We start from the raw sequence: 12,389 nt of genomic DNA on the forward strand, positions 1-12,389 counted from the left end.
CAGTTTGGAGATTTCTCAAAGAACTTAAACCAGAATTACCATTCAATCAGCAATCCCATTACTGGGTATATACCCAAAGGAAAATAAATCATTCTACAAAAAAGACACATGCACTTACATGTTCATGGCAGCAGTATTCATGACAGCAAAGACATGGAATCAACTAGATACCCATCAATGGTGGATTGGATAAAGAAAATGTGGTACATACATACCATGGAATAGTACGCAGCCATAAAAACAAAACCATGTCCTTTGCAGCAACATGGATGCAGCTGGGGGCCATTATTCTAAGTGAATTAACACAGAAACAGAAAACCAAATACTGCATGTTCTCACTTATCAATGGGAGCTAAACACTGGGTACTCATGGACATAAAGATGGGAACAATAGACACTGGGAACTACCAGAAGGGGGAAGGAGAGGAGAGTGCAAGAGTTGAAAAACTATCTGTTGGGTACTTTAGTCAGTACTTGGGTGATGGGATCCATACCCCAAACCTTAGCATCACACAATATACCCATGTAACAAATCTGCACATGGGCCAGGCACAGTAACTCATGCCTGTAATCCTAGCACTCTGGGAGGCCAAGGTGGGCAGACTGCTTGAGTCTAGGAGCTCGAGACCAGCCGGGGCAACATGGTGAAACCCTGTCTGTACAAAAAATACAAAAATTAGCTGGATGTGGTGGCATGCACCTGCAGTTCCAGCTACTTGGGAAGCTGAGGTGGGAGGATCGCTTCAGCCCAGGAAGTGGAGTTGCCATGAGCCATGATAATGCCACTGCACTCCAGCCTGGGTGACAGGGTGAGATCCAATCTCAAAAAAAAAAAAAAAAACCTGCACATGTACTCCCTGCATCCAAAATGAAAGTTGAAATTATTTAAAAAAAAAAAAAAAAAAAAAAAAAAAAAAGCTCTGCTACAGAAAATGGTAGCCACTAGCCATATGTAACTACTTAAATTCATTAAAATTAATTGCATTTGAAATATGTTCAAAGTCACATGTGGCTAGTGGCTACCATATTGGATAGGGTAGACTAGTTCTATCATTGCAGTGAGTTCTATAGGACAGCTCTGATCCCAGAAAACTCCAGTGAGTTCTACAGGACAGCTCTGATTCCAGAAAAATCCAGTGAGTTCTATAGGACAGCTCTGATTCCAGAAAACTCCAGTGAGTTCTATAGGACAGCTCTGATTCCAGAAAAATCCAGTGTAGAAATCTTCTACATCTAGGAAGAAACCTGCTTGAATTAGAGGAATATGCAGGTAAGAAAGCCTGATAAGGGGAATGCCGCCTTCTCCCAGGAATGTACTCCCTCAAGAAATGCAGAGAAACCATCCACACTTAGAGAATAAATTAAGCAATGTAGATTTAAATTTAAGAGACAATAAATCTTACTGCATAACATCTAGGGACATCTTTGGGAAAAAAAGCAGACACTAACTGTGCTTTTGTTTCACTACAGACAGATGCTAAGCAATGTAATCATGTAATAGCCAGGGACAGAATATGTGAATGAATGGATCATTGCTCTGAATCACTTTATCCAAAAAATCCTCTATGCCAATATGAGGAGAAAGTAAAAAGTTTTGTTTTGATGATGTTCTATCAGTTAGATACAATTATCTTTAAAATAATGCCGTGGATTGCTTTAAACCAAATTCTGACATTATATAATATTAAGCCCAAGTTTTGTTGTTCTTCTCGGAACCCTTCAGGAACAGTGGAGATTCGTGGATATGTTTCCAAGGGTATCTAAGATCAACATCTTCTGGGGAATTTTCCTTAATAACTGCTTGCAGTCAGCTTTTAAAAACTGCAAGGTTTTACAGCAGCTCTCATTTCCTTTTCAATCCACATGAAATTTGAAAGCCCCAAGGGGAATCTAAATCCTTATGATGAAAGAACCTTCTAAGTATTTGATGACAATAATGAGAACCAGGAGAATTAAAAGTGAATAAGTACTTAAACAAAGTAAACAAATGGTAATTTGCTTAAGAAATTTTCTGCCTTCTCACATGCTAGGAAGATTTAAGAGGCTTCAATACCAACAGCGATCCACATTTTAATTCTAAATGATGGGCATTTCCATCAGAAAGACTCCTGGAAATGCGTACTTACTATTCTAATTCAAAACTCTCGGCATGAATTGATCACCTTAGGTAGAATGTGAAAACAAGAGAAACAATCAAATCCCACAGCAGTGGTGGCAGAAGGAGGTAACCACCTGGGTTTGCACTTGCCGCAAAGGACTAGCTGGATGGCCCTGGGCATGTCATTTAACCTCTTTGCACTCCGGTCTCCTCTGTAAAGTGGGAATAGCATCATCTGCTCTGTTAGTTACATAAGGTATGCAAAGTCCCTAGCAAGAGGTCTAATGACAAGCATCCAGTAAGTGCACACTAAATGTCCATTGCTTTCCTACTTTCAAGTCTAGGTAAAATGCTGCTCTGTTCAAAGGAGCCTTCTTAGACTTCAATTCTCCCCTCTGCTCAGGACTCTGGAAGTACTTGAACAGATTAGAGACAAAAAGGAAAAGAGACAGAGAAAAGGCATTTGAAATGGAGAATAGTGACACGAGCTAAGATGGACAAAGAAGAGGGAGGTTAGAAGATGCAGAGGTAATCCAGTTTATCTGGAGCCTCAAGCATATAGCCTGGAAATGCAGGTTCTGGAATATCACGGTACCGTTTTTACAGTATCCTGCACACCCTTAGTACTCAATATATGAGAGTGGTTTATCCAACAAATTAGTGTCACACACTGCAGAGTTCTGTTCTTGTTAGGAGGCAATGGAGAAGGGATGGCTTGGAGGCAGGAAGGAGATTGAGCTGGAGTTGGCATGCACTGGGACTAGTGTTCTAGGTACCGCAGTGCAATTCCAAACACCAGCTTTCTTTCCAGAGGCAGAATCTGCAGGACTTGACAACTCACTGCTAGTTGGGATCTGAAGGGGAAGAAGAGCTAATATGTGAAATTTCTAGCCTGACAGTGTAGGAGGATTGTTCTCCACCAAATGTGTCCCCCAGGGACTTACTTTTTTTTTTTTTGTTTGAGATAGGATCTTGCTCTGTCACCCAGGCTGTAGTGTAGTGGCATGATCATGGCTCACTGCAGCCTCAACTTCCCAAAGCAAGAAGGTCACTCTGATGTTTCCCCAGCCTTTGCATGTGAAAGCTGGCTATAAAGAAATTATCTGACCTACCTTTCCTGAAAGTAGGTCATAAGACCCTCATTCCAGATGAGTCCTGCTCTAGACCTGGGGGAATGGGATGCTACACAGAAAGGCCAAGAAGAATCTGAGTGGACAGGCCTTTCTGGGTTTCCCCGTCAGTCTATTACCATTAGAGTATGCCCTTTTGCCCAATCACATTGCTACATGGTTGTCCACTGTTCATCGAACCTAAGCATAAGTTTTCCCCAAGTCTTTGGGTCTTCATTCCTGAAGACTAACGTGCCACATAAAACTTCGATTAAATAAATTTGTTATGCTTTTCTCTTGTCAACCTGTCTTGTTACAGGGCTGTTGGTCATGACCCTTATGATGGGTAAGAAGATCACAGATAACACCTTTCTACCCCTAACCTGTGTTCCAATAAAACTTTATTTATGGACACAAATTTGAATGGCATACAATTTTTACGTGTCACAGACGGTATTTTTTAAAATTTTTTTAACCATTAAAAAATGTAAAAATCATTCTCAGCTCATAAGGTAGCTGTAAACAGCAGGCTAGACGTGGTGCACAGGCAGTCGTTTGCCAACCCCTGGGCTAGAACATCAAGACAAAGAGCTGAGACCAGCTGTGACCATGAGCTTACCACGTCCTTTCAAAGCTGACTGAGAATAACACTGCCTTCTGTCTCATTAATAGTAAATGTGTAGTTTGTGCCTATGTGCTCACGGGTGTTCCAGCCCAGTTACTAACAACAACTTCAGTGTTCTTCCTCAATTCTGATGCCTTTATTTCTGTTCTGTTTGCTCTTAAAAAGAACTCTGGGGACAGTGATTAGTGTTCAGAAGTTAAATGACTGACCTGTGCTTGACCACCCAGCACAGTGGAGAAAGGCAGGACAGAAGCCAGGTCCCTCATGCAACAGACATCAACATCAGTCACCAACAATGGGGTGGCACTTGGCTATTCTTTCTCAAAAGAGGAGAGCAGGCAGGGTGCCACTCAACAGTGCCACTCTGCCTTTCCCAGAGCACCTAACCTAGAGGCTGGCACAAAGAAGTAGCCTCAGAAAGAGAGGAGGTGGTAAGGAAGCATACTACTTGTAGAACTGGTAGACTTGGAATAATATATCATTTTATGGTGGAGTCAGACTAATAGGCCCCAAAATGGTCAGGATTATAAGCAGTCTGTCTTTCTGAGATGAAGAGCTATCTCGGCTCACTGCAACCTCCACATCCTGGGTTCAAGCGACTCTCCTGCCTCAGCCTCCTGAGTAGCTGGGACTACAGGTGGACGCCACCACGCCGGGCTAATTTTTGTATTTTTAGTAGAGATGGGGTTTCACCATGTTGGCCAGCATGGTCTCAAACTCCTGACCTCAGGTGATTCGCCAACCTCAGCCTCCCAAAGTGCCGGGATTACAGACGTGAGCCACCATGCCCAGCCAGCAGTCTGTTTTTTCATGTACTTTGTAGTTACATCTTTGTTTCAAAGGAGAAAAGAAAAGAAAGAATGCAAAAAAACTGCGTCTCACATTAGTCTGTGATCCACAAAAAGGCCAGTTATCAGGAAGCTTTTCAAAAATGAAGAGCCCACTTACTTGCCAGTTCAATGATTTCCATCCTGTCTCCATCAACATCCTGACCTACAAAACTTAAGTCATTCTGCTCAAATTGGTTGATCAGCTTAGGGTTTACCTGCAAAACGAGAAATTAAGTGTTTATGGGCCACAGTGCAATACCAGCTGCCATACCAGGTCCTTCAGCAATTGGGTGGGTTTTCCGTTTCAGTGATCCTCTAGTAGTTAATGTCTATATTCAATGTTCAAAGCCAATTTTAAACTCATGATGAACCTGAGATATAAAATGTAACCGCAACACCTAAATCTGGGAAGCCCACCTTCTATTACCCAAACGTGAGATTCAAAAAGTAGGCCTGTGACCCAGATACTCTGACTTGGAACCTTGAGACTGGTTATTTATAGCCATTTCCATGTTTGCTTCTTCCCTAGAGTTATGTGTACTTACCTATCTCTCTCCGAATCACAAATTTGCTTGAGGATTAAAACTATCTTATTTCCCTTGTGACTAACCCCAACGCTTTCTTTACACACAGTTACATAAAAGTTCTAAAGAGAAGCTTGGAGCAAGTTTTCTACTAAAATATCATAATAGACGGCAACTTGATGACCTGGCTTGTGGTCCTTTCTGGCCCCCATCTCACCTTAGCCCTTTTCCAAACTTAAGGACTCCTTTTCAGCCTCTCCTTCAGTGAAAGTGCTTCCCTGTCTAAAATTATGGTGGGGTCTCACCTATTCTTTGCAATCTTAACCTCAGAGCTTTTATTCTACATTTTAAAATTGTACCAGTTCTCATAATTTGTAATTATTTTTCCTTCCTTAACAGTTTTAAGACATAATTCACATACCATACAATTCACCCATTTAAAATACACAAATGATTTTTCATATATTCAGAGGTATGCAACCATTACCACAATCAATTGAAAAACAAACCCTGTACCCTTTAACCTCATCCCCCAACCCCCTCATCACCCTGACCTGATCCCCTGGCAATCACTAATCTACATCCCACATCTATAGATTTGCCTATTCTGGTCATTTTATATTAATAGAATCACGCAATATGTGGGCTTTTTTTTTTTTCTTCTCTAGGGTACATGTGCACAATGTGCAGGTTTGTTACATACGTATACATGTGCCATGTCAGTGCACTGCACCCATTAACTCGTTATTTACATTAGGTATGTCTCCTAATGCTATCCCTCCCCCCTCCCTGTACCCCACAACAGGCCCCAGTGTGTGATGTTCCCCTTCCTGTGTCCAAGTGTTCTCATTGTTCAATTCCCACCTATGAGTGAGAACATGCGGTGTTTGGTTTTCTGTTCTTGTGAGAGTTTGCTGAGAATGATGGTTTGCAGCTGCATCCATATCCCTACAAAGGACACGAACTCATCCTTTTTTATGGCTGCATAGTATTCCCTGGTGTATATGTGCCACATTTTCTTAATCTAGTCTGTCATTGATGGACATTTGGGTTGGCTCCAAGTCTTTGCTATTGTGAATAGTGCCGCAATAAACATACGTGTGCATGTGTCTTTATAGCAGCATGATTTATAATCCTTTGGGTATATACCCAGTAATGGGATGACTCGGTCAAATGGTATTTCTAGTTCTAGATCCTTGAGGAATCGCCACACTGTCTTCCACAATGGTTGAACTAGTTTACAGTCCCACCAACAGTGCAAAAGTGTTCCTATTTCTCCACATCCTCTCTAGCACCTGTTGTTTCCTGACTTTTTAATGATCGCCATTCTAGCTGGTGTGAGATGGTATCTCATTGTGGTTTTGATTTGTATTTCTCTGATGGTTAGTGATGATGAGCATTTTTTCATGTGTCTGTTGGCTGCATAAATGTCTTCTTTTGAGAAGTGTCTGTTCATATCCTTTGCCCACTTTTTGATGGGGTTGTTTTTTTCTTGTAAATTTGTTTGCGTTCTTTGTGGGTTCTGGATATTAGCCCTTTGTCAGATGAGTAGATTGCAAAAATGTTCTCCCATTCTGTAGGTTGCCTGTTCACTCTGATGGTAGTTTCTTTTTTTTTTTTGAGACGGAGTCTCGCTCTGTCGCCCAGGCTGGAGTGCAGTGGCACAATCTCGGCTCACTGCAAGCTCCGCTCCGCCTCCCGGGTTCACGCCATTCTCCTGCCTCAGCTTCCCAAGTAGCTGGGACTACAGGCGCACGCCACCACGCCCGGCTAATTTTTTGTAATTTTAGTAGAGACGGGGTTTCACCATGTTAGCCAGGATGGTCTCGAACTCCTGACCTCATGATCCACCCGCCTCAGCCTCCCAAAGTGCTGGGATTACAGACGTGAGCCACTGCGCCCGGCCTGGTAGTTTCTTTTGCTGTGCAGAAGCTCTTTAGTTTAATTAGATCCCATTTGTCAATTTTGGCTTTTGTTGCCATTGCTTTTGGTGTTTTAGACATGAAGTCCTTGCCCATGCCTATGTCCTGAATGGTATAACCTAGGTTTTCTTCTAGGGTTTTTATGGTTTTAGGTCTAACATTTAAGTCTCTAATCCATCTTGAATTAATTTTCGTATAAGGAGTAAGGAAGGGATCCAGTGTCAGCTTTCTACTTATGGCTAGCCAGTTTTCCTAGCACCATTTATTAAATAGGGAATGCTTTCCCCATTTCTTGTTTTTGTCAGGTTTGTCAAAGATCAGATGGTTGTAGATGTGTGGTATTATTTCTGAGGGCTCTATTCTGTTCCAATGGTCTATATCTCTGTTTTGGTACCAGTACCATGCTGTTCTGGTTACTGTAACCATACTGTAGTATAGTTTCAAGTCAGGTAGCGTGATGCCTCCAGCTTTGTTCTTTTGGCTTAGGATTGTCTTGGCAATGTGGGCTCTTTTTTGGTTCCATATGAACTTTAAAGTAGTTTTTTCCAATTTTGTGAAGAAAGTCATTGGTAGCTTAATGGGGATGGCAATGAATCTATAAATTACCTTTTTCACATATGTAGGCTTTTGTGTCTGGCTTCTTTCACTCAGCATGATGTTCTCAAGGTTTATCTATGTTGTAGCATAAATCAGTACTTGATTTCCTTCTATGGCTGAATAATACTCCATTGAATGAATACACCACATTTTGCTTATCTATTCACCAGTTGGCAGACATTTGAGTTGTTTCTGCCTTTTGGCTATTATGAATATTGCTGCTATGATCATTCAGATACAGGTTTTTGTGTGGACATACATTTTCATTTCTCTTGGGTATATATCTAGGAGTGGAACTGCTGGGTCATATGGTAATTCTTTTTTTTTTTTTTTTTTTTTTTTTTGAGACGGAGTCTCGCTCTGTCGCCCAGGCTGGAGTGCAGTGGCCGGATCTCAGCTCACTGCAAGCTCCGCCTCCCGGGTTCACGCCATTCTCCAGCCTCAGCCTCCCGAGTAGCTGGGACTACAGGCGCCCGCCACCTCGCCCGGCTAGTTTTTTGTATTTCTTAATAGAGACGGGGTTTCACCGTGTTAGCCAGGATGGTCTCGATCTCCTGACCTCGTGATCCGCCCGTCTCGGCCTCCCAAAGTGCTGGGATTACAGGCTTGAGCCACCGCGCCCGGCCCGGGTAATTCTTATATCTAACCTTTTGAGAAACTTCCAGATGATTTTCTAAAGGGGCTGAAATATATTCCATTCCAACCAGCAATGCATGAAGGTTCCAATTACCCCACATCCTCTCCACTACTTGTTATTATTGTCTGTGTTTGATTATAGTCAGCTTAGTGAGTGTGAAGTGGTGTCTTTTTGTGGTTTCAATAAGCGTTTCCCTGATCACTAATGATTGTTGGTCTTCTTTTCATGTGCTTATTGGTCATTTGTATATTTTCTTTGAAGAAATATCTATTCATATCATTTGCAACTATTCATTATTGAGTTGTATGAGCTCTTCATATATTTTAGATACAAGTCCCTTATCCAATACATGATTTAATCTGTAATTACTATGTTATCTATTTTTTGTCCTCCCCTAACAAGAGGGAGACCATGTCTGTCTTTCCCCTTTCTATCTCCAATGCATACCAGATGCAAAATAGGTGTGAATGAATGAATGGCTATGCTATTGTGTACATAGCAGTTCTTGCACCTTCTCATTGCCACTTAGGCAAAGCAGCTCAATAATTTTTATCCCACCAGTTGGGCCCGTTCCCAATGGAAATAAGACCAAAAATGTCCTACACATACCAAATTATGTTCCTTGGTCATAGTGACACTGTTCATTGCCTAATCAGCATTGATTCCCACAAGTCCTCCTTCAAAACAGAGCCCTAGGCTTGTCCTGGTATCCACTTCACCCCTATATGAACCAGGAAACGCCATCTGTCCCATTTCAGAAACTGGTTCTAACTGGTCTAAGCCAAACATAATAAACCCAGCTCTCTTGGAAGATGAATATTGCAAGAACCCAGGTTTAAGCCACTGATGTTCAGCATTGCCCTGAAAATGGCTACTAGTTCACAGGTGGGCAGGTAATCTAAGTCGATTTCCCTGTCTGGAGAGATGCCTGTTGTCCCAGATGCTGCTGGCAGCCACCTGGGAACCATGAGGGAGACCAGCTAAAGGACGAAGCAGACACACAGACAAGGGTAGGGCTGAGATAACCACAGAGACAACAGGAGCCCTGGTTGTACCATGCCTGGAGCCTGCGCAGCCTCTGGACTACCTGGTGGCTGAGATAACAAATTTCCTTAATGTTTAGGCTGGTTTGAGTGATAACGAGCAGGGATTCTGTTCTTCACAGTCAAATGCATCATAACTGACACACTCATTAATCCTGGCATACACGATCTACATTTCGAGAAACTGTTTCTCATGTGGCAACCTCAACAATTAACTCCTTTTAGTTATGTGACGCTAAGCCTCAAGCTTAATGTAAATTTCCAAAGAGGTTCTCAAACCAATCACCCCCTGATACCCAGGGATGCACCCCCATCCCAAAAGGCACTTGGATCCTTCTCAGAAGATTCAAGTCCTCTTTTCCACAAACCTGGCAAAATAAAGGGTGGGGGCTAAGGATAAGAAATGACGGCCTTATCATGATTTAGAAGATGGCAGTTAGAGTAACAAAGGGCATTGATAGGCCCCGTGTGCAGGTACGTAAAGATTTTACCTTTGGAAAGCCAAAAAGATGAGAGTCTCCACCCCCCACCCCCTCCCCGCCCCTCACCGCCCATCTCCTCTGGAAGTGGGAGACTGTGGGAAATTTGGCTCTCTCTGAGCCCTGTGAATACCACCAGGCTGGACACCTTTTCCAGAGGCTCAGCTTGTAATCACTGGGTTCCTCACACTAAGCATCCATATTCCCCAGTAATTCAGCATGAAAGCCGTACCTCGAACCGATGTCTGTGTCTTTCTTCTATAAAAGGAACATCACCATAAAGTTTCCCTGTAAAGATACAAGAGTGAGATTAATATTAGAGTAAGCAGCTTTATAAGCACATCCATGACACTTTGTGGAGGAAGGTGCTTGGATCGCTATCTATCTATCAGAGGACTAAAAACGAACTAATAGACTCCACATAGTCATCTAGATTTTCTTCTTTTCTAGTAGAAGATGGCAATAGCTTCTTTGAAACCCTGAAGCAATTCTCAAGTAAACCATCACCATTGCATAAAAGGAAGCCAGATGCTACACAAGTCCACCATGGAATCCAGCAGATCTGCCCTCCTTATATACACCTGTCTGTGGGACCAAGAGACGGTTATGTCTGCACTATCGCTTCAGTGCAGATTTGTAATGAGGCTCATTTATAAAGGAAGAAAACAAAACTGGGGACAGGGAAGGGACTTGCCCAAAGCCCTGCCCTGCTGGGCAGCAGAGCCTGTTCTTGAGCCCAGGCTTCCTCACACCTGGCCCAATGCTTTCTCCACTCCACCAGCCCCCTCCAGATTTTCACACGGTACTGGCCACATTCAAAATGTACCCCAGCTTAAAAATGTACCTATCCTATGATCCTACAATTGGACTTCTCAGAATTTATCCCAGAAAATAGAAATGAGGACAAAGAGTTAACCACAAAGATGTGCACTGCTGAATTATTTAATAGCAAACAACTGGAAGCAAGCTGAGCATCAAGAATAGAAGAACTGGTGGATTAAATGATAGTACATCTATGCCAACAGCTCTTAACCAGGGGCGTGTGGCTGAGAATCATCTGGGGAGCTGCCTAAACATGCCTACGTAGCTGAGGCACTGCAGCTAAGCGCAGCACCCTGGGCATGACCAGTGTGGCGATGGGCACAGCGATCAGCGAGCTGCCTAGTGACTTCATTGTCAGGTGAATAGGAGTCAGATCCATCACCAAAACCTCTCAAGAATGCCCCCATTGGGAACATCACACACCAAGGCTTGTCGGGGGTGGGGGACTGGGGGAGGGATAGCATTAGGAGAAATACATAATGTAAATGACGAGTTGATGGGTGCAGCAAACAAACATGGCACATGTATACCTATGTAACAAACCTGCACGTTGTGCACATGTACCCTAGAACTTAAAGTATAATAATAATAATAATAATAATAATAATAAAATTAATGCCCCCATTGGAGCATGTGGAGAAGCAGGATGGCCCAGGGACCGAGTGGGTTCCAGCACTGGAGCAGTCTGAGCAGGCCAGAGACTCTTCCTACAGCACCAGCCCTCAAAACGCAGACCCCAGGTACACAGCCAAGGGTTAAGAAGATAACAGTGCTGGAAGTCATGTTCAAACTCCAACAGAATCGGGAGCCATGCTTAGTTCAACAGTCAGGGAATTATCAGACTCTCAAAGACATCATGAGGCTGGAACACGATGTTTCAACCAAGAAAAACCAAAGAAATGCTTTCTTTGTGTCTTGTTTGAGCTTTTGACTTGGATCAAGCAAACACAAAAGGGTTGTATTCTCATACAACTTTGTACGATCAATGATCGCAGCTGAACTTGTATTTGCAATTCTGTCCATATAGACTGAGCTCCCTGGTGATGATATGAATGATAGTGAATATTTAAGGTATGTATTTTAGAAAAAAGAGGACAGTGGGGGCAGGACCGAGTTCCTCTGAGAGAATGCCAACATACCACTGACAGGGGTCATTCAGGACAGCCTAAACTAAAACAATTGTTTCATAAAAATTAGAAGAAAAATGGGAAATAAAGCACAATAACATACAGTTAGAAAACACAGAAGCATCAGGAAGGCCAGGCGCGGTGGTTCACACCTGTAATCCCAGCACTTTGGGAGGCTGAGAGGGGGCGGATCACTTAAGGTCAGGAGTTCAAGACCAGCCTGGCCAACATGGTGAAACCCCATCTCTACTAAAAATACAAAAATTAGCCCAGCGTGGTGGTGCGCACCTGTAATCCCAGCTACTCAGGAGGCTGGGGCACAAGAATCACTTAAACCTGGAAGGTGGAGATTGCAGTAAGCCAAGATGTCGCCACTGTACTCCAACCTGCCAACCTGGGTGACAGAGTGAGATGCTGTCAGAAAGGAAAGAAGGAAGGAAGGAAGGAAGGAAGGAAGGAAGGAAGGAAGGAAGGAAGGAAGGAAGGAAGGAAGAGTGGCCCGGGTACCCCAGTACCATTGATTCTGATTTGATTACACACCACATTCTTTTTTTTTTTTTTTTTTTTTTTTTTTTT

The 12,389-nt window shown here is 42.9% G+C and overlaps 1 protein-coding gene across 4 annotated transcripts in view; it reads right to left on the reverse strand.

Annotated features, from left to right (window-relative positions):
* The window catches only part of CTPS2 (CTP synthase 2), a 128,906-nt gene that overhangs the window by 21,801 nt on the left and 94,716 nt on the right, over positions 1–12,389 (reverse strand). For all 4 annotated transcript variants that reach the window (XM_025373269.1, XM_025373268.1, XM_025373271.1 and 1 more), the window contains 2 exons: positions 10,097–10,152; positions 4,781–4,877 (listed from right to left, as the gene is read on the reverse strand). In XM_025373269.1, the coding sequence (XP_025229054.1) occupies positions 4,781–4,877; positions 10,097–10,152 (153 nt within the window). The remainder of the gene's footprint in view (positions 1–4,780; positions 4,878–10,096; positions 10,153–12,389) is intronic.

This window comes from Theropithecus gelada, chromosome X, assembly GCF_003255815.1.
Source record: "Theropithecus gelada isolate Dixy chromosome X, Tgel_1.0, whole genome shotgun sequence".
NCBI classification, from domain to species: domain Eukaryota; kingdom Metazoa; phylum Chordata; class Mammalia; order Primates; family Cercopithecidae; genus Theropithecus; species Theropithecus gelada.